General features: G+C 41.5%; 1 protein-coding gene across 4 annotated transcripts in view; it reads left to right on the forward strand.

Moving 5' to 3' along the window:
• SEL1L2 (SEL1L2 adaptor subunit of SYVN1 ubiquitin ligase) overlaps positions 1–26152 on the forward strand; it is a 121584-nt gene that overhangs the window by 69857 nt on the left and 25575 nt on the right. For 2 of the 4 annotated variants that reach the window (XM_084774935.1, XM_084774936.1), the window contains exons 4-10: positions 764–866; positions 5801–5963; positions 16655–16708; positions 17146–17205; positions 17292–17373; positions 19408–19562; positions 20228–20284. In XM_084774935.1, the coding sequence (XP_084631061.1) occupies positions 764–866; positions 5801–5963; positions 16655–16708; positions 17146–17205; positions 17292–17373; positions 19408–19562; positions 20228–20284 (674 nt within the window). Of the gene's footprint in view, positions 1–374; positions 379–763; positions 867–5800; positions 5964–16654; positions 16709–17145; positions 17206–17291; positions 17374–19407; positions 19563–20227; positions 20285–26152 lie in introns of those variants that run through there. The other 2 variants (XM_084774937.1, XR_014777771.1) reach the window with 2 other exon arrangements.

A 26152-nucleotide genomic window follows, 5' to 3' on the forward strand; every position in this document is an offset into this window, starting at 1 on the left:
TTTCCTCAAGGCTGCCAAATACAAATAGCCAAAACACTAAGAATGTAACATTTATATATTTCTTCATTGCTTCATCGTTCTTTTCACTGTAGGTAGTCTATTGTATATATGTGTAATAATATAAATGTATATGTAAAAATACATATTTAACAATAAAAAATAATAAACATATTTCCATAAAAAACCAAATGATAGTGTTTCAAAATAACTTTTTAGCATTACATAAGTGTTAGAAAATATCATTTCTTTATTTTTCTAAGTCTCATAAAACTGATACCAAATCTCTACCTAAACTAGACAAATTATTATTGATAGTTCGTGTATCTTGCCCAGCGTCTCAAGGTTTTAAGGAATGTCAGAAAACTTTTCAAGACTATTGCCTCTTCAGCCCCTGGTAGTCTTGGAGATATCTCTTGCCCATGTCCTTGTGGAATCTCAGTAATCTAAGTACATTAGTGGCAGAGACAAGGGAGGCATTGACGGCCAGGGCTAAGAACATGGTGTCTAAGACCCTACAGCTGTCGAAGGTGTGCCAGAAGACCTCTCACCCATAGCATTTTCTTAGGCTGGGAACCTCTCCTTCAATGGAAACATATCTTTCCTCTGCTTTCCAGGCTCCCAAGCTAGGAATGGTCTGCTTGAAATGCAAATACTTAACAAATAAGTAGCACAATTCAAACAAAAATGCTAACACAGCATCAGCACATTGTTTCTCAAAATTTAAAAATAGAAATAATATTGTTTCCCCCTTTGTTCCATATAGTCAAACAGCAAGCCAAGAAAAGTATCACAGATAAAGGAGATGAGTTATTTAAGATGGGCAACAAGATTCTCCAGGAGTCTAAAAGCCAAAAACAGAAAACAGAGTAAGTATCTAGTTCCTTTAGGCAAGTTCATTTCCAGGTGAAGAAATAGACACTCTGAAAATCTACTTATTATTAAAACCTTATATGAATAACAGAAAAGCTCAGTTTGTCCCTCAGCTTTTGCTTTTAAAGGGGTTCAGTGACTATTGAAGGAGTCCCAAAATGATCACCCCTAACAAGCAAGAGGATTGTATGAGATTGAGGTCTCTTTCCACAAAGCAAACTATAGATCTGAGTGACTTTTCACTCTAGTTCATGAGAAATTCCAAGAGAAACAAAATGGTTTGTGTTTTGGCCTGCTTTCTACCTGGTGCTGTATAAACCTTATAGTTTTCAAGACACTTTAATGTAAATGACACTGTTTTGTTCTCGGATGAGTCTGATGAGGTGAGTGGTACTTCATTCTCCCCCTGAAAGCACTGGGAGGGGGCTAGAGAGATGGCAGTCTATGGAACGCCTGCCACGTGAGCACAAGGACCTGAGTTTGAATCCTAAGCACCTATGTAAAAGCCACGCATGGTGGTGTCTCACACCTGTCACCCTAGCACAGCATGGGGACAAGCAGATCCCCAAGGTCCCCGGTAACTGTCTAGCTAAGTGGTTCTAAGAGCTCAGCAAGAAGAACAAGCAAACACTGGGATCAGAGAATCAAAAATCGTTAAATGTGGTAGCCATGGTCACACCTGGGAGGTTAGTTGGCAGCGGGCACATGATCTCAGTCCACATTCACGCCTTTCATTCATCTACTTTATCTAAAGGAAGTCATAAATTTGCTCTATCTATTCCCTCCAGTGGTGGGACACAATGTGTGGCCGTCCCTAAGGCCCTAGTTAAGACTTTGCAATCAAATAATCACTCGGCACTTACTGTTTTTGTCCTTGCTGAGTTCCTGCACTGTTTTCATGCCCTGGATTAAATATCATCTCTCAGCCTAGGGCCTGACACAGAGAGATCAGGAGATAAGTGTGTGTTACTTCTTCCTCTAGCCTTTAACTGGTGAGCGGAAACTATAGAGGCAAAGCAAACAAGGGAGCTTGAAATAAATAATAGAAGAAATAAGACCCAACTATCTGCTCCCAACAAAAAGAGATCCCTTGTTTTCACAAAGACTAGGCAGCCAAGCGGGGACACGTGGTACATGCATCATGTAATCTCAGTATTACGAGGTAGAGTCAGGAAGATGGTGACTATGGGTCACTTTGATAGTAAGATTTTGCCTCAAAATAAAGGGTGTTGATGTAACTCAATGGTGAAGTACTTGCTTAGCATGTACAAAAAACGGGGATGGTTTTAATTTCCAGCACCATAATTAACTGATTAAATTAGAATAGGCACAGTAATGTTGGAAGCATCCTAGAACTGTGGCAACCAGTCCTACACAAAACATCAGGACCCACAGAATCCATTCCTTTTTTAAAACCCTAGTTTTCTGAGGAGAATGCAGCAGTGTGGAGTTTGAAGACTGACCCTATGGTCTGGTCTGAAATGCTTCAACTCCTGTTTTTCCCCTTTTTGGGAACTGCAGCCCAGCTCTTAACCTTCCCTGGCCAGATACAACTTCCCTGGTCCTGGGTTCGGCTGCTAGCATCCCTTTTTATGACTTTGGACTTTCCTAATAAGAAATCCATAATGCCAGCCCTGCTCGTGGAATTTAAGACAGCTACAAAGATTTGTTTCCTAGCCTGCTGTAACCTCTTGGCACTAGACTGAGTCCAACATGGAATGTCCCATTTTAGGTTCCTTTCCCTGGCCTCTGGCAGTGCCCTTCTCGTCCCAGTAGGCTATGGGGTTTTGTAGCAACAGCTGAGGTGACAGAAGGTCTCAAGTGGGGTCTACATCTCAATACCAGGTTCTCTTTCTGCCCAGTCATTTGTCTTTATTGACTATTAGTTACTTTTCGCATCAGTCTGACAACGTGCACACAATCTAAAGAAGCATTTGTTTGGGGTCAGAGTTCAAGGGTAAGGTCCATATTGGCAAAGAAGCCATGCAGCAGGACAGTGAGGCACCTCAATACATTGTCCAGCCTCAGTCCCTAGCCTTAGAAAAGCCTCCATGAGTCCTTTACACTTTCATCTCATCTGCCTGCAAAATCAGTGTCACATGAACAACACTGCCAAGTCCCACTGCTGGTTTGAAATATAGGCTGGTCCTCTTGGAACTCAAGCAGCTTCTGTGTGCCGCCCCAGGGGGAACACTTCCATGGGTAGCTGTTTTCTAACAAGGAATCCCTTTAGTGACATTCTCAGTTCAAGCTTTCTCCTTTCATTTATTAATCAAAATATTTATTATGGTTTTTATTTATATTGTGTGCCACAGCACATGTGTAGAAATCAGTTCCCTCTTTCCACCATGTGGGCCTTGTAGAATGAACTCAGGTCGTCAAGCTTAACACTACACATCCACCTGTTGAGGTGGCCCAGGCTCTCTCCTTCCAAATGAATTCCTACTTCTGCAAGTTAGCTCCTTTATTGGGTGGTAACTTGCCCTCAGAGGTCTATTTTATTATCCCAGTGAAGAGACTGAGATTTCTAACAATAACAGTCTCTTTAATACTCTCAGATGCTTTGTCCAAACCTCCTCTGTTCACAAATCTTTTGCTCCCAAACCTTTCCTTACCAAGCTCCTTCCTTTTCATATTTTTTTCTCTCTCACTGTTTGTCTAAATAAGAGCACTGAGACACAGCCATACCACCATCTCAATGCTATCCTGACATAAAATCCCATCAACCAAACAAACTAGCTTACTGTTTTTTAATTCGGTGTCACCCAAGTTAAGAACACGGGCAAAATGAAGCCAAAATATATCATGGGTGCTCTCTGATGTATAACAGACTGCACTTAGCATCTGGTCTTTCCCGGTCCCACCAGAATGGCCCATTAAGCTATGTTTATAGCATTCTAGGGCTGCTAGCACATATTTCTAAACTCTTCCACATTCCTCCCACAAAACAATTCTAAAAGACCCTAGCTGCCTAGTCAGGTTTATCGTATCAATGGCCGCACACATTGGCACACATTTTCTGTATCGTTTGCGGTTTTTTCATTGCTATGACAAAACTATCTGACAAAGCAACTTAAAGATGGCTTTTACTTGGAGTCACAGCTTGAGGTCACATCATGGCAGGGAAGTTCTACAGCAGGGCCATGAGACAACTGGTCACACTGTGTCCATAGTCAGGAAGCGAAGGATGAATGCTAATATTCAGCTGCTTTTCTCCTTTTTATTCAGTCCAGAACCCTAGCCTGTGGGGTGGTACCACCCACATTCAGGATGGGGCTTCACCCTTTAGTTAAATATCTCTGAAAACACTCTCATAACGACACCCAGAGATATGTTTCCATGGTGATTCACACCCAGAGATATGTTTCCATGGTGACTGTAAGTCTGGTCAAGTTGAAAATCAAGACTAATTCATCACATTGACCTTTGAGACCTTTTCCCCAATTCTTTGCTTTCCAGAATCTTAGCTTCCTTTTTACAATGAGTGATTTCTTTCTTGACATTCTGGCTTCCAATTTGTTCCACTGGAACAGACGCTCTATTTTGACATCTAGAACTCAAATGTCTAACTGGATGCCTCTCTGCCTGAGGCTCTTTTTCCTCAGCCTCTTCTGCTCTAGCCTTTGCCAACTAACAGCTTCCCTTAGCATCAGTACAGGCTGTGCATAAAGTTGATTGTTTTAAATTGGAATCAAAGACTTTTCTCTCCCTCTCTCTCTCTCTCCTTCTCTCTCTCTCTCTCCCTCTCTCCTCTCTCCTCTCTCTCCTTTCTCTCTCTCTCTCTTAAATTGGAATCAAAGACCTCTCTCTTTCCCTCTCTCTCTCTGTCTGTGTCACTATGTCTGTCTCTGTCTCTCTGTTTCTCTCTGTCTCTATCTCTGTCTCTTTCTGTGGTGTGTGTGTGTGTGTGTGTGTGTGTTCCTATATTTGAGCCAAGATTATAAATTATGGATAATGCTTTTTGGTCTTGCCACTACCAAAAGATGTTATAAAAGTAAGGACAAATCCTGAAAGCACTTTTTTGTCTCTGACATGTGTTTAAGTCTTGTTCGACTTTCTGTCACTACTTGCAATACAGACCATGTGACTTCTAATAGAAAATTCAGTGTAAGGTGATCTTATAATGATTATGTGTTTAACCACTAAAACTTCACACCATTTACCATGTAATTACAGAACAATTATTATGCTATAAAGTCTTGGTCAATATGATCATCCTAACAGAACTAGGTAAATAAGGCGCTATGCCAAACATGCCACAAGCATCATCTCACAGGAGACTTAGCAAGTAGGGGCTACAACCATCTCAGTACTGCAGCCAAAGGAGGGATGGAGAAGTTACCCCAAAGTTTTCAACCAGTGAATCCGGAGTTGAACCCAGGCACTAAGAGTCTAAAGCCCCATCCACTAAAGTTTGTTTGGATTGTTATTTTTCCAAGAAGTCTGGCTTTGCTGTGTTGAAGAACTAGTTCTGCTTTTGAACATTAGTTTAGAATGTAAATTTATCGGCATTCTTGTGATATCAACTTCATAGATGTGACATTTTGATTATGATAATTTTTGTGTCTTTTGGAATTTATTTTATAAGAAAAATGGGTATTAATAATGGAAGAGACCATGGAAGAGTTCACTTTAGGATAAGTTTTTAATTTTTCACTTTAGTTGGTATATATTACATGGATATCTCCTTATATAGTTGGTATATATTACATATCTCCTTTTTAGTGTCAGACATATTTGAAATGCAAATCTTTAGTTGACATAGGAGTGAAAGAATATTTGGTGTAGAGGTGTAAAGGATTTGAGCGAAGCTGCATCTTATCATTAATGACAAACACAGTTTTACCTGCTAGAAAGGCATCATCTGAAGGAGGGGGCAGGCACTCTCATTTCTAAGAATCAACTTCCTCACTTTACATTCTCAAAACAGAGCCTACATACTCTTTGCCAGAGCAGCTGACATGGGAAATTTGAAAGCTATGGAAAAAATGGCGGACGCTTTGCTGTTTGGAAGTTTCGGCAGTCAAAACATAACAGCGGCTATCCAGTTATATGAGTCCTTGGCTAAAGAAGGATCACACAAAGCCCAAAACGTGAGTTCTGAAAGACAATGCAAGTTATTCAATAGATAATATACCCTCAATTAACACAGACAGACATGTGAAAGGGGAGTAAAATAATGCCCACACCCTACTGCATGGACCCACTGAAATGGTGTCCAGGAGGGAGCACAGCAGGAGCTAAGGATAAACTGTTCTAGCTCACAGGAGCACAGCAGAGCCACGCTCTAAGCTCCCTTATGGTCTATCCGTGTGCACGTTTTGACATAGACCACTGAGGCCAAACATTGTGAAACATGTTCATTCATCTTTACAAAGAAATACGGGACAAAAATCTATTCTTAAGGTAATGTTTGCCTGAATTTTAATGTCAAATCTTTTAAAAGCTAAAGGAATTTCTTTTTCTATTTTGACAAATGTGTTTTACTTTATTCCAAGAATGAAATAATCATTTCATAGAAAATCAGTAAACTGGGGCTCAGGATGTAGCTCAGTTGGTAGGGGGCTTTCCTGGCATGGATGAAGCCTTGACTATGAACTCCAGCAGCAACTAAAATGTCCCGTGGCGGTACATTCCCAGCACCTGAGGCAGAGGCAGGAGGATCAGAGTTTAAGGTCGTTCTTGGCTACATAGCAAGAGAGAGATGGGAGGTGTGAAGAGAATAAAAAGTAAAAAGACAAAGGCCTTCAGGAGCCAGGCAGGCCTACCAGTGCAGATGTTATGAGGACCTGCCATATATGTTCACTTGGCTTCCTGCTCTGGGAAGCTCTACTTTTAGACCATCCGAATTACCACGCGACCACACATCATTTCATTTCAGCTATTTAATATAAAGCTAGGGGGTGCTTTCACGATATTAGAGTCTTATGGAATGGTTTTATCTGTCCTACAAACAAGATTCACAGCCATTAACATATGTCTGCAAATACACACACACACACACACACACACACACACACACACTACACACACACATGCGAATTCAGAACATATGAAGGTGAAAGTAAAGTCACCTAAAAGGTGTACACACCTAGAGATCATTTTTGTTGTCAGCCAATACACTACAGGAACTAGGCATGGAATCAGATTAAGTTTGAATACACTATTTTGCTTGCTTAGTGGATAAGCTACTTATTGAACAAAACCTTTTCCCCTTCTTCTGCATGAGAATTTGACCTTTGGTTCACACTGGTTCCGTTTCCCAGGTAACCTGATAAGAATAAGATTTTAACTATGTCTTTACCTAGCATGGCTTGTGATGGAAATGGCCTCTGGCTGGCAAACTGCCTTTGGAGGGGAACAAAGTATAGTGAACTATTGAACCTGATGATGATAAACCTTTTAATGGGAGCCCTGTCTCTGTCCTCATGGAACCATTATGTGGAGAACGGAGAATTTTACACCAAGGTGGTCTTCACATCCTCCCCATGGAGGTCTCATGGTCTTACATCTGAGTCACCTTCTGAGGCACCTGGGATGACAGATCCTAGGAGATTGCGTGCACTGCTAACTAAGGCTTGGTGCATATCCCCTGGCACACTTTGGTTCATTTGCCCCCTGCTTTCCAGAATAAGACTGGCGGCAAATGCGGCTCATGAAGGTCCTGTGGATCTGTGTGCTTAGTTGAGCCCGAAGATGTTGAACCAAATACCCATGACAAATAGGGCAATCTCTCTAAATCCGCATCTATAAAGCTAAGATAATTATAAAACACTGGGCACTACATCTTGTTCGATGGGGTATCTCTGACAGTTAGCCAAGTGTCTGAGACAAAAAAAAAAAAATATGTAAAATTGAATGAATTATTAATTAATTAGTCATGAGTGGCTTAATGGAGCTATGGTAGGGCATTCAGTTCCATGCCTGGAACATCATGGTCATTCATTATAAGAGAGGGGGGGGGGGGAGAGAGAGAGAGAGAGAGAGGAGAGAAGCGGGTACATAGTGCAGGGGTAGTGACTGAAAAGGCATAGTTTCAGTTAGGCAGAAGGAAGCTATGACAATTACTATCTGTACTATTATACTTATAGAAGTTTTATGACTATATAGAGTATTTTTTAAAAAGAACCATACACATTTGCTGCTCCTTATTCACTTAATATTGTGGCTTCTTACTATGTAAAAACATACAGATCAATGTCATCATTGTAAAGATCCATATGATCTTAATTTATGTTGGTGGATATTGCGTTTAACTCCACAGATTTTTTTTTTTTTTGCAATTATATATAAAGTAACCTGTAAAACATAACTTTGATTCTCCTGGCTCAACTGTTGTCTGGGAGGCTTACTGCCTCCTCCTGCTAACCTAGGCCTAGTCCTGGAAGCTTCTAGCCTCTGTTCAATCTAACCTAGGCCTAGAATGTTTTCAGCCTCTGAGAGTTACTGCTTAATAAGTTCACCCTTACTTGTTCTTTCTGGGCTCTGAACTGGCTGGTTTGACACTGCTGTTCCAGTAAAACTCTTCTCCCAGCTGACTATTTAATCTGGCTTCTCTCTCTCTCTCTGCCTGGAATTGCTCTGCTCAGCCTCAAACTGATTCAGCAATCTGCTATAATCTTCTGGCTCCTTCTCATTTTCTGGCTCATTCCATCTTCACCCGAGTTCTCTCTCTGCAACCCATCTCTCTATTTCTGTTCTGGTAAAAACTGCCTCCTCTTTCTGTAAAACTGCTTTTTAAGTAGCTTCCCCTTTCTCTCCCTTCTTGTGAGAGTTGGGCGTATCTTATTCTGTCAAATCTTCTCTGATTCGTCACCTTTTCTGCCATTCAGTTAGACATCTGTTGGCTCTGATTATTAACAATTAAACTTTATTATACAACCCAACTAGCATATACAAGAAGGAAAAAAAGGTTAAAGGGACAGAAGAGTAAACCTCCTGGAATCCGTCGGCAGGACGGGTCCTTAGGTGTCTCTGTCCCACGAGCTGGTCCGGTCCCTTTCTCTCTCTCCGCACTCTCCTCGCCTTTTCTCAACCTCTTGTTTTTCTCCTCACCACCTTCCCAGTCACATGCAAAGGGCGGTCTCCTTCTCCCTTCGAGGGTCAATTAGGAAAACCATAGCCACGGTGGGGTTCCCAGGTAGGCTTCCTGAATTCCAAGCCCAGGAAGGCTCCAAACAGTCTCTCACAAGGTATTCATGGTGTGCCCCAAGGGTAAAGCCCGCCAAGACTGCTTCCACCTGCGAAAAAGCTTAATCTTTCCCACAGACATCACTTTCAAATCTAGATGCTTCCTTCTACCTACATTTGAGGTTAAAGGCGTGTGCCACCACGCCTGGATCTAAGCTTTTCTTTACCTGATACTTGCTCTATACCAGGCTGGTCTTGAACTCAGATCTGTTTGCCTCTGTCTCCTGGAATAAAGGAGTATTTGTATTCCAGCAGGATCACACAGACCTAGAAGATCTTTGGATGTGATCTCTTGCCAGAGCAGCCATGTTCTAAATAAACATTCTTCCTCTACAAGAACCCAACGGACAGATCTGTGAATGACAGTAAAGTACAAGCATTGTTAAATCTACAGAGTTTAGTTAACCAAAAATATAAGCTCTGGACGACCCCAAAATTATAAGACTTAATTTCTTCCCTTATTCCCAATGCATGGATAAACTCGGCTAACTGCACCACCCTCTGATTGACGTGCTTGCCTGTGGCTTTAGAGACAGCAAGAAAACAATTTTCCAGGACAAGCCTCATAGCAGAAGAGACAGCTCTAAGCTACACCCAGGGGCTGTTGGTTGCCGCAATCTTCTTTCGAGGGGCGTAGGCACTGATGGGAAACTCTAGGAAATGCAGTCACAGGCTGCACAGTGTCACAGCGAGGCAGCAAAGCAGGGGTTGCCACCACCACGCGGATCACATGTGGCTCTGAGTTCTGCATCCTAATAGCTTTTCCATCCATCTTGTGTTCACTTTTGGTATCCCTAAAGAAGTTGTGTCTCAGAACCTCAGTTTTCCCATACCTGGCAAGGAGATTGATGATAATGCACAAGTGTCACAAAGCTGCCGGAAGAAGTAAATAATGTCCGCAAGAGTCCGTTAGCAAAAAAGCATCAAAGCGTACTGGTGTGTGACAGTGTTCGCTCCATCAGCTTCGTGTTTTGGGTCAGCCAGCCCTTGTTTTACATATGGCAATGTCCCCACCCTGTGCTATATCCTTTCTGAGTCTTAATTTCCCCACATGTAAAAATGGGGTTATCTGTCCAGCATGTGTGTGTCTGGTCTCAAGGAAGACCGGAAGAGAGAATGTGTGGTTGCACAAACAAACTTAAGGGAAAAAAGGTTTGATGTTGACCTGATATGCAAATTTCAGCCATACTGTTGAAATACCGCAAGGTATAATATTGTTTGGTAACATCCCCTGGATGGGAAGGCCTGGTGGCACTCAGAGGAAGGACAGCAGGCTACCAAAAAGAGACTTGATACTTATGAGCATATACAGGGGGAGGAGGCCCCCCCCCCCCCGTCATAGTCATAGGGGAGGGGAGTAGGGAGTAAGTGAAGGAGGAATGGGAGGATACAAGGGATAAGATAACAATTGAGATGTAATATGAATGAATTAATAAAATAAATAAAAATAAAAATAAATAAAATATACTTGTTAAGCTTAAAAAAATATTGTTTGGTAAAAGTCCACTACGAAAGCCCACTTTTACGTTTTCTGACATCCTGGACTCCTTTAACCTTTAGGCTGAGTCGCTAAGGCCTAGGAAGCACATCATCTGCATGCACATGAGCATGAAGTCTCCACATCTGTAGCTGGACATGATGCTGAACTAGGACTGTCAACCCTGTCAGTACTGCAGTTACTTCCCTGGGAGTAGATTTTCTTTCTTTTCTTTTCTTTTCTTTCTTTTTTTTTTTTTTTTTTTTTTTTTTTTTTTTGTACAAGAACAGTTAAAGAGATTTTGTGCTACAAACAATGAGTAGTTGGGGGCTAGAGAGCTGGCTCAGAGGTTAAGAGCACTGGCTGCTCTTCCAGAAGTCCTGGGTTCAAATCCCAGCACCCACATGGTGACTCACAACCATCTATAATGAGATCTGATGTCCTCTTCTGGCCTACAGGTGCACCGTATACATAATAAATAAATTTTAAAAATGAGTAGTTAGTGCCTGATAGAAGGGATCAGGCTGGCCACAGGCCATCTGGATAACAACTCTTTACCAGGGCTTGCCAGGTGCATCTTTGTGGGCACGCTGCTTGAACCAGCCTGATCTATGAACACTGTTTGCGTTGGAGATGTTGGAGATGTTTCTTGGAACTGAAAGGACAATGTCACACACAAATTCACCTAAAGAATTGGAAAATGTGACCAAATAATAATATTACTATATATATATTTATATTTTATATAGTGAGAAAAAGACATATATGTATACGTGTGTGTGTGTGTGTGTGTGTGTGTGTGTGTGTGTGTGTGTTCAGAGAGAGAGGGGGGGGGAGAGAGAGAGAGAGAGACAGAGGGAGGGAGAGAGAATAATGGATACTTATGGTGTCTGAGCAAAAGAGGGAACAATCAGAAATTCAAAAAAAATTGAGAAACTGGCTCTCAGAAAGACCCAAATTTTAAAAATCCAAATAAACTGAAGGAAATTCTTCTAAGGACAACAGTAATCAAGTGTAAGCACACCTCCCCCACCCCCACCCTCTCTCTCTCTCTCTCTCTCTCTCTCTCTCTCTCTCTCTCTCTCTCTCCAAAGACCCAGCACCTTCCTGATGATAAGAACTACAAATAGACTGGGTGGTGGTAGCACACACCTTTAATCCCAGCACTTGGGAGACAGAGGCAGACGCATCGCTGTGAGTTTGAAGCCAGCCCGGTCTACAAAGCGAGTCCAGGATAGTCAAGGCTACATAGAGAACCCCGTCTCAAAAAAAACAAAGAAAGAAATTAAAAAAAAAAAAAAAAAAAAAGAACTACAAATAGAGTAGTCTCCATGAAAATGGCTCAGCAGGGAAAGGTGTCTGTCAGTGTAGTCTGAACCACGAGTTTGATTGCCCCACCCACTCAGTGGAAGGAGAGAAATTACTTACAGGAGTTGTTCTCTGAACGCCACATGCATATTGTCTCACACACACACACACTTAAATGTACAATTTTTTAGCTATTGGACTTAAATATGTACACTTCACTGACTATACAGTTCAATCAGTTTTACTCCAGACCTTAAGAAAGTCCTTTCTAGCACATCAAAATAACTACAATTGATGTACAAAAGAAAAAAATGTGCGTGATGTTTTACCATGTTTTGTGATTTGAAAATAATTATATCTCAATGGCAAAGGCTCCACATATTCTTCATTTATTTCAAATTTGAAGTGTTTCCTGGAAGGGACTATAGTCATTAGCACTATGATACGGCTGAAAACACCATCTCTAGCATCAATCTGATAATCACTTTGATGATTCTAGGCTTCTGTTGGGTGTTTTTGATGTTGGTGCCCTTATATTAAGAGTGTCTGAGTCACTCATTAAAACTGATTTACACTTTGCTTTGGCATGTGGTTTGAGCCAAAAGGAATGACCGCAAAGCTTTCCAACTTCGTACAGTAATTAGAGGGAAATTACTTAATCTTTTTTCTCCTTTAATAATTTCTTAGGAAAAGTAAACAGAGGAACATTTGATCTTTAAATTGTTACTACAGACCCTGAGTAATTTGCCTTAAAATAAGCTAAAATATCCATCACACTAAAACCTTTACAGTAAATCCCAGGTACTACAAACCCTGTATTAAATGCCATCAGCAGACCAGCAGAACTCAGAACCAAGTCTTATGAGCAATCCAGTATGCAGGATCTGACCTTCAACACCACTGAAGTGTCACAGATGCTACTGCTCTCTTTCCAACTCTCAATATGCCTCTTTCCTGGGTTAAGATTTAATCATCTTTACAATCCACCTAGTTTTATCCTATCCTTATATCAAAAGAAAAAAGAAGAGAGCCACTAACGGCAAGGGCAGTGCAGACAGTGCTCAGCACATTCTACTGAGTGGCAGCCTTTAAGGTCTTCCAGCTTCTATTGTCCTGGCATGCTGTACCCAGCGTCAGAATACTAAAAATGATATACATGTATATGTAAAATAAATTAGTTTTTAAAAAAGAATCCTAAAAATGAGTCAAATGTGGAGTCTTCCATTTATTTTATTCCCCTGCTGAAGAGGGAGGCAGTGTGACCCTGGGTCGCTTGCACGAGGGTGATACTGCCATGCTCCAGCCCTCAGGATTTTAATAAGCTTGAGAGAGAAATGTCCCCTCCCAGTCACAGGGTAGAAATGTAATGCCAGCTTCATTTCACAAATTCACCAGTTTACAGTTTTTCTGGAAGGATCAAACCAACACGTTTGCTGGGCTCTGCACAAAAGGATGCACTCTCGATGGAGTGTCTTCAAATATGAGTCCAAATAACACCTTTGCTTTAAAGGTCAATATGTTTATTTACTGTCAAGGTTTCTGCATAATTGAACCAGATTCTAAACTAAGCAGAATCAAGAATTGCCAGGACTTGCAAGGGAAAAAAATGTTTTGAATCTAAACTTGGCTAGTGGTGCCCTTAAAAGAGCCAATTTAGCCATTTCAAATAGACATTTCCAGGCGTCAAGGAGTTAAAGGGCCTTTCACTTGCAAGGAAAGTTTGCTGCACACGTTCTTTAAAAGGAAGCTTTGGTTTTTTTTGTTGTTGTTGTTTTTGGTTGGTTGGTTGGGTTTTGTTTTGTTTTGCTTTGTTTTGTTCAAGACAGGGTTTCTCAGAGTAGCCTTGGGTGCCCTGGACTCACTTTGTAGACCAGGCTGGCCTCGAACTCACAGAGATCTGTCTTGCCTCTGCCTCCCAAGTACTGGGATTAAAGGTGTGCACCATGAAAAAGGAGACTTTCAAAACCTAAAGAACATGAGAATTTACAGGATCAGACACTTTAATCAGTGGACAGATTATATAAAGGGCACAAGTTACACTGATGTGTTAGAATTACTGTTTTGAGGGGAAAAAATAACAATTCAGGGTATGACTCAGTTGGTGGAGTGCTTGCTCTGTAAAGAAGAGAGTCTGGGTTCTAGCTCCAGAACCCACATAAAAAGCCAGGGCTGACATATTTGGCCATGTCCCCGTGTTGGGGAGGCCCAATGGCACTCGGAGGAAGGATAGCAGACTACCAAGAAGAGACTTGATACCCTAGCACCATATTCAGGGGGAGGAGGTCCCCCTCAGTCACAGTCATAGGGAAGGGGAATGGGGTGAAAGCGGGAGGGAAGGAGGAATGGGAGGATGCATGGGATGGGATAGCAAATGAGATGTAATATGAATTATTTTATTTTTCAATAAAAATGTGTTAAAAAATTTCCTCCTTAAAAAAAAAAAGCCAGGGCTGAACACACACTTGTACCTCCAACACGATGGAGGCAAAGACAGGTAGATAATCCCTGTAGGTTGTAGGCCAGCCACCCTAGCACTACTTAGCCTTGCAGATTTCAGGCCAGTAAGAGACCCTGACTCAAACAAAACCAAACAAACAAAAGGAAGTGGGTAGTTGTTGTAGGATGCCATTATGTTCCGGGTGGTTTTTTTCCCCCTCTAAGCTCCCATAATAATGACTCATAAGACTCCAGATAATTATTTACAAATGCCTAACCCATATAGCTAGACCCTTCTCTGGCTCATAACTTAAAATAACCCATTTTACTCATTTACAACCTGCCACGTGGCTGGTTCCCTGAGCTCAGGCACCATGTATGCATCTTCCTTACATCTTGCTGGCTGAATCCCATGCACCTGGCTCTATCCCAGAATCCTTTCTCTCTCCTAGGAAGTCCTGCCTTCCACTTCTCTCTATGCCCGACTATAGGCTGTCGGTAACTTTTATTATCCAATCAGGGGGAAATTGGGAGGCAAAGTTCAAACATCATCATCCTGAATGCCTGAGAATCTGCCCGTAGGACAACAAGGTTGGTTGCCTGGGGGGCAAGCAACCAACACTTGAAGATGGATCAACCCCAACAGATGGTACCTGGGGAACTACGCTTGAGATTGTACTCTGGCCTACACGCACGCACGCACGCACGCACGCAAATAAACAAAAAGTAGCCGAGTTCTTTATCTTTAAAAGTGTAATGCAATAATGCAATTATTCCTTTTCTGGGGTGGTTAAATTATTGGATCTTGAAGCAGCTTGATATGCTTGACACTTGACAGCATTCTTATAAACTCTGCAAAATAGCGTAGCAGCAATGGCAGACGAGGAACAGACGAGAAGAGACCAGAGACTGCTGTGGTGGCGCAATAGGAACTGGGTGAGAGGCGCTCACACAGACAGCTTCTAGAAGAAATGAGAAAGAAAGAGGAAAAAAAAATTGAAAATGTCACAAATTGAAATGCACTTAGTCCATGCCACCTTCCGAATACTATAGCTTACCAATACATATATCACAAAGCAGTCCACCCTTGTGCTCACGTTTGACCAGGAACTGCAGCTTGCTGCCAGTGCCCAGCATCCTAACAGTATAGTAAGTATCCTGTGCCACCTGCCCAGGAAATAACAAAATCCAGATTCGAAACACAGTTTCTACAGAGCACATATTGCTTTCACACCGTGGCAAATGTGAAAAATCATAGGTCAAACCATCTGGGAGCTGCCTATGTGGGCTTTGAATCGCACTTCCAGCTTGGTGCGTCACACTGATTGCTGGTTTAACTTCTCTCTGGTTTCTATAAAAGCTTTTTGGATGGCAAACTGTGTCTGTGGGAGATGCAGGCTGGGGCTCCCAAGCTCTGTGATCAGGCCTTCACTTATTTCACTTTCAGTATATTTTGATTTAAATAATGTGCTATGTCAATCCTGATTTTTTTAAAATATGACTGAAAATACTTAAATTAGGGGTGAGGAAATAGCTCAGTACTGCCCGCCTGGCACACAGGAGGCCCCAGGTTTAAGTCCCATGACACAAAAAAATAAAAGGAGTAGAAATTTAAAAATTTTAACCTACAAAGGAAAATTTTATTTGCAACAAAGGAAAACATATTTCAATTGTTAGTTTATAACATTTCTTAGTTTGCTTGCTTTCCTTTTGGTTTTGGGTTTTTGTTTTTGTTTTTAACTTTTGTTTGTTTGTTTGTTTGTTTGTTGAGACAAAGCCTTTCTATTTGGCCCAGGATGGCCTGATGCCACAATCCTCCTGCCTTAGCCTCCTAGGTTTACAGATGTGTACCACCATGCCTGACTTTAATGTTTTATTACTAAGCCTTATTCTAAAGTACAGTAAGAACGATCAAAGATTCATATATATTATATAATCTTCTCCCAATATTGTAATGTTTTCCAAATTTTCATAATTGTAACAAACATACTTTGTTATAGCCTTATAAATGATTTAACTATATAAATTATTATGAAAGCATATGTAAAATATCCCTTATCAATATAAACAAAATTTTCTGGTGTTGGGGAGATGACTCAGTGGTTAAGAGCACTTGCTGTTCTTGCAAAGGCCCAGGATCCCATTCCCAAAACCTACATGGTGTTTCCCAGCCACCTCTAACTCCAGCTCCAGGGAATCAGCGCCCCTCTCTGACCTCTGAGGGCACCAGGCATGTATGAGGTTCACATAGATACATGCAGGCAAAGTACTCACACACATAAAATAAAAGAAGTAGATCTTTAAAAAATTATGTTGATACAAATTATGAAACAAATAGATTGATTTGGTTTTGTGTTTTCTTTTGCCTTTTAGGCATTAGGATTTTTATCTTCTTATGGAATAGGAATGGAATATGACCAAGCCAAGGTAAAGTCAAATCTATTTTCTTTCCTGAAACAAAATCTATTTATTTAAAAGGAACACTGGATACAATCTATTACTCAAGAGGATCTCTGTACTGCAGTATTAAAAGTGTCCACTCAACAGAGAAATTTGGCAATCTGCCACAAACTTCTTAGTCTCATATGTCAGGTTCTTTACCAAAGGTATGTAATATCTACTTTGTAGGATTTTAAAATGAAAAAAAAAAAGAAATACCATATGCCATGCCTTTTTCATAGACTCTACACCCCATATTAACAGGACAGATTGAAACTTGTGACATATTTTGGAGTGGCTCTTGGTTCATTACTGGGGTAGAAATAAAAAATAATAATAATAATAAATTAAAATAAAATATAAAACAGTGCTTAGTTTGAGTCTAACTTTAGGAAACCAATATAATTGTGCTTCTTTTACGTTAGGCATTGATATACTACACATTTGGAAGTGCTGGAGGAAGCATGATGTCCCAGATGATTCTGGTTTGTAAACTAAAAATTCCTAGACCAAAATATATATAAATATTGTATTATTTGAATACTAATACCTATATATGCTTGTGTTTTAGGGGTATAGATATTTGTCAGGAATCAATGTTCTACAAAATTGTGAAGTTGCCCTAAATCACTACAAGAAAGTGGCAGACTATAGTGAGTAATTCTCATAAGCCTGTTTTGGGGGAGGTTTGGGAGGATAATTTGTTGGTTACTTTTTTTTTTTTCTAGACAAGGTCTCATTGTATATGATCTTAGCTGCCCTGAAACTCCAGGTTGGTCTCAAACTCACAGAAATCTGCCTGCCTCTGCTTCCCAAGTACTGGGACTGAAGGTGTGCACCGCCACACCCAACTCTCATAACGCATTCTAATATAAACAGTTCTGAAGCTTACCTCAGTGGTAAAGCACTTGCCTTGCATACCCAAAAATGTGGGTTTTGTTTATTCCTCCAGCATTAGAAATAGGACAGACTTTCACCAAGCAGTTTTTAAAATAGTAACACCAGGAAGGAATGGGGATATGGCTTAGCTGATAAAAGGCTTATTGTGCAAGCATAAGGATCTGAGTTCAAGCCCCAGATCCACATTAAAAAAAAAAAAAGATTGGGCATGATAGAAGACATTTGCGATCTCAGTGCTGGGGAAGCAGAGGCAGGCTGATCCCCAGGCTTACTGGCAGCTAGTATACCTACCAGGTGGGTTCTAGGCCAGTCATAGGTCTTGTATCTAAAGACATGATGGGTAGCACTTGAGGGAAAAAACCCAAGGTTGACTTCTGGCCTCCACACTCATGTACTTGCACACACACACACACACACACACACACACACACACACTCACTTACACACTCATCCACTTAATACAACCTTAATCTAATATAAAGTTTGAGCAACCTTAATTGTTTTCAAAAAAGTTCTAAATGACTGCACTCACCTCTTAGTTTTTAATATTTATCTTCAAACCTTTCTGGTTTTCTTACAATATTTGTTTCTTTTTTTTTTTTTTTCCAAGACAGAGAGTCTCACTACATAGCGCTGGCTGTCCTGGAACTCACTATGGAGCACTGGCCTTAAACTCACAGAGATCCGCCTGCTCTGCCTCCCAAGCACAGGGAGTAAAGGCATGCTCCCCCATGCCCCGCCAGAATGTTTGTTTATTGAACTGATAAACATTAAGCAAACTCCCCTAAGTTTAACCTATATGATTTTGGGTGGCTTGTTAAACGCTCCTAGTGGGGACATGTTGGCATGGCCCTGTAATCTCTGCCCTTGGGACAGGGAGTCAGAGGAACGTCGCTTCAAATTAGAGGCGAGCCAGAGCCACATAATGACTTCCTGTCTCAAAAAAATAAATAAATGCAAATGAGAAAAAAAGGAAACAGAAGACACGAACAGGAGGGCTCACTCCACACTTCAAACTGACATTGTTCTACCACACAATTTTTGTCTACAAAAATAGAGCACGGGCTAATGAGGGTGCTCAGTGGCTCATGGGAGTTGTATGTCTCTGCAACGTGCAACATCACTCAGAGGTTACATATGGCTCTAGATTACAGTCTTCCTGGAGGTGGACCACGCCCATTAGGATAACATCTACATTCAGAATAAACATCTGCACGTGAATCTCAGACATCTGGGGAAAGCAAGGGCTTGACAAAAGCACTGTTGGACTTCAGAGGCTACTCGTGACAAGATCGTTTCGTATACTTAATGATAACGGAACTGCTACATATATATATTTCAAACTGTACATTTTGTTAGGAATATTCAAGCATATGTCTCTTCATATTTATTCTCAGACTATCTACAAGGAAGAACTGAGAAGCCCTTGTATTGCAATACTCATCTCAGGAAAAGTCAGCACAGAGGGAATCAGTGGGTGTCTTTTTAAAACTCCAGTCCCCTTACCCTCATCCTCACAAGAGTCTGTGCTGACGGTATTCATGAGTTTCAAAAGCAAATACAGCACACACACACACACACACACACACACACACACACACACACAAACCATTTTTCAGATCTAAATAAACAAAACAAAGCAAATCTCTATTTCCTATGGCTCTTCCCTGTTGGCAGTCCAGATTCCCGTACTATTTAAGCGGAGTGGGTCTGCCGGCCTTCCTGCAAGGTAACTGTTACTTCTTACAGGCCGAGTGTCCTATTGTCTGGTTTGTTTCTATTCCCAGTTGCTGACAAATTGGAAAAGAGTGAAGGTATCCCAGTGGAAAAAGTGAGACTAACGGAGAGACCTGAAAATCTGAGTTCCAACAGTGAGATTTTGGATTGGGACATATACCAATACTATAAGTTTTTGGCAGAAAGAGGAGATGTTCAGATACAAGTAATGTACACAGAAAAGACCGCATTCTTAGAACATGCCAATTGCCAGAGAGCTGGCTCCTTCTGAGTGCCAGGAGGATTGACAATGCCCTACCTTGAGTGTGAAGGGGAGGAGGCACCCTCTCCCCCCCCACACATACTTCTGTTTTGTCCCCTTGCTGCTTGCATCTTTTGGGGCTTATTCAACAAGTAGTTGCCATAGTGATAGTAAAATGGTGGTGATGGGGGAGGGGCGATTTTGCATTTCTCTGTGGAAATTTCACTTTTTACAAACCAAAGTTTTAATTATGGGAAACTAGTACTTCCAATGTCGGGATTAATACAGGTGAGCTTCTGAGGAAAGGAACCAGAGCAGGGACAGTACAGCACCTATGAGATCTTAGTGAGAGACATAGACCATGGCCCCTTCATCCATGAGCCTGGTCATTACCACCCTCCGGCCAGGGGCTTTCTGCCCCTAAGGAAGCCATATGCCTAGTAGCAACTGACCATACAATAAAAGACACAGAGTAAAATAAAAGACTGAAATGTTTCCCCATCTCTTTCAAAGCAAGCCAGTAACATCAAACCGAAACAACGCACTAGAGTGAAATCAACAAATGAATGCTATTTTGTTTACATTAATATTGCTGCTAAAACCATTTTCAAAACTGTCATCGTTTCTAGGTATCTCTTGGACAGTTACATCTAATTGGAAGGAAAGGTCTAGACCAGGATTACTATGTAAGTTGATCTCAAACTTCAGTCCTATAGGGGAGAACAGTTGTGGTGAGGGAAGCTGAGGGGCCAGTGAAGAAAACGTAGAACACGGGAGGCAAGGCAGGCGAGTTGCCGAGAGCCAGCAGCTGGGAGAGCAGAGTCCACCTGGCCGGTTCATTTTCCTAACCTGTCTTCAGCGACAAAGCAACTTCCGAGGAGCAGCCAGGCCAAGGAGTACCCCATTCCTGTGCAGACCCTCACCATTTCCTACCCACTACATTCTGTCAGGGTGCAGTTGGACACAGAGAGCGTCCCCACCCCTTGGCCTTGCCCCCACCTCCTGGCCTGGAACTTTCATCTTCCCCAAAGGCCAGTAGCAGAAAGTCCCTAAGGGAAATTTCTGCAAAACAGCCTGAGGACCTGATTTGTCTTGATCAGACCAGATTTGCCTAGGTTAGAAATCAGACTGCTTCTTACTAAAATTTAAACAGTGTCCCTGTAACAGTATAAAACATTTAATCATCGCGCTTAACCATACCTTAGTGTGCAAATACCTAGTGGAGGAAAAGAAGGAACAAAGCTCGCCTCCACAGCGCCCTCCTCTGTAAGACGCCAGCGCTGCAGGCTAAGTTCCTGCTTAGATTCTGGTTGTGGTTTCAAGGTGCCAATCACCACAGACCTGGGGAAACAGGATTCTCCCTCCCTCCCACCTCCACAAAAAAAAAATAAGGTTGCAGTTATTATCATTTTATAGGAGCTATGTGCTCATCTTCTCAAAGGAATGCAAACTCTGTCTCAGCATAAACCCAAGAACCTAAGGGATGGAAGTGACCCCTTTATAAGGAGATTTCCTTAAGAAAAGGGATCTGTTACTACTTTCCATTTCACTTGATACTGTTAGTTTATGTATGTCTTTAGTGCTGTGTTTTCCCCTTTATATGAAATATGGTAAACATTAGAAAAATGTCAGAGTTAATTTCATAAAGTAGGTAGCAATTTACATAAGCACACGCATCCCAGGATAGCCGAAATGTAGGTTTCCAGGGCTTTAGAAAACTAAGCGTAAGCACCGTTTCAGCTCCTTAGATGGGAGCTGTGGATTCATATGATTACTCCAATGTCTGGTTTTAGCCTGCAATAAATGTTAGGCATAGGGTGCATGCTGGGGACATTTCCTCATTTGTTATAAATAGGAACTTTGATTGTCTTAAGGATGGCAGCAGCCTTTTTACAGAACCTCCCCCCTCAACACACACACACACACACACACACATGTACTGTCCATCAGCCACACATAACATGAACACCTAAAGGGAGCTGGAGCTACCTCAAATCACATGAAGTGTAAGCCCTCCTGGGCAGCACTGAAGGATTCCCAAGGCTATGGTGGCAACAGGCAGGTAGCAGGCATCAGGAGGACCCATCACAAGCTCTCCAGAAGCAATGTTGGAGAGATTGCCTTAAGTGTGTTTTATAAATGAAAAGCCTGGTCTACAGAGAGAAAGCAAATTGCTTCAAGTCGCACAGCTGGAAAGTATGTGTAATTAAGGAGCAGAATTTGAGGGCTGGTGCGACGGCTCAGCAGTTAAGGGCACTTGCTGCTCTTGCAGAGGACCCAGGTCCAGTTCCCAGCATCCCACAGGGTGGCTCACAGCTGCCTGTAAGTCCAGCTCCAAAATATCTGACTCTTTCTCCTGGCCTCCTGTGCGTGGCACACAGACAAATATGCAGGCGCAACGCTCATGTGTGCAAAAAATAAAAATAAGGAAGCAAAATTTGGATGCAGGCCTTCAGCATTAAAAATCTGTGTCATTGTTGGTAAATACCATTTGGTTTTGCATCACTCCTACAATCTGGCCTCTAAAATCTGCCTCCCTATTTTCAAAGCAAGACCACAGAAGGGCGTCGTCCCTCGGGTCTATTTATCTCCAACTTTCGAATAGCTGGACTGGGCCTCATTTTTCACATCCAGAGACTCCAATACATGAGCCGAATTCCAGAGCCTGGCCAGTAGTCAGACATTCTCTGGGACAAGTTCAGGCTAGCCCTTTCTTCTCTTTACTCTAACGAACCCACACACATGTGGAAGTTCCTCCATAAATCTCAAACCTCAAGCTTGACTGGCTCGTGCTCAGCTAGCTAGCCACGAGGGGGAGGGGAGACAGAGCCCAGAGGTTGTTCCTTCAGCTTCTCCCACGTGTGGCTTCTTATCCTCCGAGTCTCGCCCCTTGGAGAGAATTTTCTTGATAACTCCAGTGTCTGTCACTTACACTCCTGCGCCATTAATCTTCCTCAGAGCACATGTGGCTGTCTTCGTTCTGTTGGCCTTTATGGTTTTCTGTGCCCGCGATGGATTATGTTCTATTTTCTCTTGCTCACTAGTTTGTCTTCCACTCAGAGCAGTGCCCAGTGTACATGAAACACTCAATGCATATGTGTTGAATCAGTGGATGCTAGGAGCCTACACGTGGGATGACGCGTCTCAGCCTGAAAACCCCTTCAGCCAGCTTGACGATTCAGTCCACTGAAAGGATTATTACTAAAAGGCTCATTTCAAATGTGATGCTCCAGTTTGCTGATCAGCAAATTAAAAAAAAAAAATCAAAATACTAAGGAATAACTCCCCTGCCTTTCCCCATCACCGCTTGCTATTTGATTGAATTAATTTCTCGGAATTTGTTTTCACAAGGAACAATTTGGCCTCTCTCGGACCAAACTTGTAATTATTCAAGCTTGTACATGTGCGATTCTTGATTACATTATCTTGAATTTTTATGTGAAAATTTTAATTTCATTTGCATTCTTAAAAACATAAAATCTCAGGATGAATTGCACTAGGAAACAGGGTGCTTGGGTGCATGTTATTAAAGTGGGTGCAACATAATTAAATTAAAGCTGGCAGAGGAAGAATATCAACCCTCGGGGCAGCTGTATCATCTTCTTGCTACCCAATCTCTATAAATAGCTAATATTCCATTTCAGGATGATCTACAGAACCTTGGATAACAGAAATCTTCATGAATGTTTTCAGAATATTCTATTTCCTTCACTTTTCATTCTAGAACAAATGTTGCAAACTGATTAAGCTAGGGATTTTCCTAGCGCCCATGAAAGGCCACACTTATGAGAGAGAGTTAAAATAATGAAACTTAACACAATGCCCAGAACATGCTATATTTCATAATAACACACTATTAACTGTGAGGAGACCAATATCTTATTTTCTATTGAGAATGAAAGTAGCTGTCAACAGAACTTTAAGCTATAATCTGCAGGAAGAGCCATCCTGATTAAAGTGTACATTGTAGAATGAGCAATTGATAAAAAGCTCCAAGAATAATGTTCTTGGAGACAAGGTCTCATGTATCCCAGGCTAGCCTCCCACTCACTATGCAGCTAAGGATGGCTTTGAACTTCTGATCCTCTTACTTCCACCTCCTGAGGGCTGGGATTACAGGAGCGTATGCCACGCCCAGCTTACGTGGTGCTGGGGGTTGGAGCCAAGGCCTTGAGCATGCAAAGCAGGCACTCTACCAACATCTTTAGTTCTGCCCAATAAATATAGAAAAGATGTGTGGATGGCTGTGTTTGTTTGTTTGTTTGTTTGTTTTTGGCATGATCTCCTGTAGCCAAGGCTGGCCTCAAAATCATTTAGTAACCAAGAGTCATTATGTAACTGAGAGCTCCCTTGAACTTCTGATTACCCTGCCTCCATTTCCCTATGCAGGAATAGCAGACATGCACCACCTTACCTCGTTTATGCAGTGCTAAAGACCAAAACAGGGGTTTGCACATGCTACGGCAAGAACAAGCACACAACAAACTGAACTACCTCTCCAAACCATCAAAACTCTTGAGAGTAAGAACTTAGTGTCACATACGGATCACAACGGAAGTGACTTGCATGGCAAGTTCATGTGATGTTAAGTACATTTTACAGCCAGGTAGACATACCCAGGCACGGTGGCTCACGTCTTTGATCTCAGCACTTGGGAGGCAGAGGAGGGCAGATCTCTGAAGTTGAGGCCAGTCTGGTCTACAGAGTGAGTTCCAGGACAGCCAGGACAACACAGAGAAACCTTGTCTCAAAACAAAGCAAACATAAACACAACAACAAACAGTTTTACACACAAAAAGCAATCACATCAGAACCAGTAAGTTTAAAAAGAACCAAGAACTGAAGTTCCAAGTAGGCAAAGACAGTGATGTAAATAAAACCAGGAACCAGGAGCAGAGTTAGCCACGACAGGGGAATGTAGGGCACTGCCGTGGAGAAGCGGGAGCCGCGCCCCTAAGTGGCTAAGTGGTGCGTGAGAAGCTACCAAGTCTCCGGAGCCTTAGAGGATCCCATTGTTCAGGCATTGGGGAACTCTAGAACTTTTGTTTGTTCTAAGTAGATTATTTCATTTAAAAGTTCAACTTTTCTGTTTCCCAGAATGAAACTTTTTCCTCAGAACTCTCTACTGCAGACTAAGTTAAGAGCCAAACTACTAAACTGGACTTTGAAATGATTTTAGAACCATAATATTTAGGTCAAAATGTCGCAGAAAATTTAAAGTCTAGGTCCCTTGTTTTAAAGATTCGTAAAGATTCATCCATTCTTAAAATATTTTCTGTGTTCTTTAAATATGAAAGGCACTGCTAAGTACAGAGGATCCAACATTGAAGGAGACAAACATATGTTGGTAGGAAAATGGAATTATAGGGACAGGATAGGGTGCCTGCAGAATACAAAGGAGGGGGATCTAAATGAGGGAATTAAAGCTACAGATAATGTGACTTGCATAGATGACCCCTTATTTGGGTGTATACTTAGTTCTGGCCCATGGTCTACGACAGTACCAAACCAAATGTATCCAATTTCACCAGGTCTTAGAACCCAAGTGCCAGCCTGACTGGTATTTGGACAGGAAAAGATTCCATACAAAATGCCCCTTTTCAGTAGCATCATTTGATTAAATTTCTCCTACCTAACACACACATGGGTCAGTCCAGAGATTTTAGTTTCAACGTTTCCCAATGCTTGTAAATCTCTAATTATGTTTATATTTCTAACAAAATTAAACCTTACGTTTAGCAGTCAAAACTGACACTTCCATTCCCTTTACAAGTGCTAAATTTTGAGTATTCTACTCTGACCATGTTGGAACAATGATTTCTTAGACAGCTCAGGCATTCTGAAGAAGGGAATGATGATTCCCTTTCTCTTGACACTCGCCTGCCTCCTGAGGGTTTCAGTAGTGAGGCTTCTGTCACTCGGGCCTTCCCCTTTAACCATGGAATCAGAGTTCTAAGGACATAGAGGCTGTGCTTAGTCCTTTCACAGAAGTCTAATACTTATCATTAATTAACACAAGATATTAATAGTACCTTCCCTGCAAAGATGGTATGAGAATTTAGAGAGAAAAACATATAAACATTTGTTAGGAAACAGGACAATATATATTCTTCTCTCATTCTCTGCCCATCTAATTATTCCTTTTATCTCCTCACATACTCCGTGATATTAACATATACTCATTTTTTTCCTCAGCACTATTGTCAGGGAGCAAATATAGAAACCATGTTTTGCTTTAGAATATTTTTATTTATTCTTTGATATTTTGATTATTATTATTATTTGGTGTTGATTGTGAACTCACATGTATTCAATGTATCTTTATCATACCTACTTGTCACTCCCCATTTAACTCCCCCAGACCCCTTTCCCTGATACACCCCTCCCTCACCTCACATCCTCTTCATATAGACAGATATAAATTCTTCTATGTATTAATAAAACTAAGCTAGTTAGTGCCACCTATTCACACATGGGTGTGGAGCCATCCACTGGAATATCAGCAACCTACCAGTGGCCAAACCCTCAAAGAAACTTGACCCTATATTCCCCAG

Source organism: Acomys minous, assembly GCF_964271855.1.
Source record: "Acomys minous genome assembly, chromosome: 3".
Classification (NCBI taxonomy): Eukaryota; Metazoa; Chordata; class Mammalia; order Rodentia; family Muridae; genus Acomys; species Acomys minous.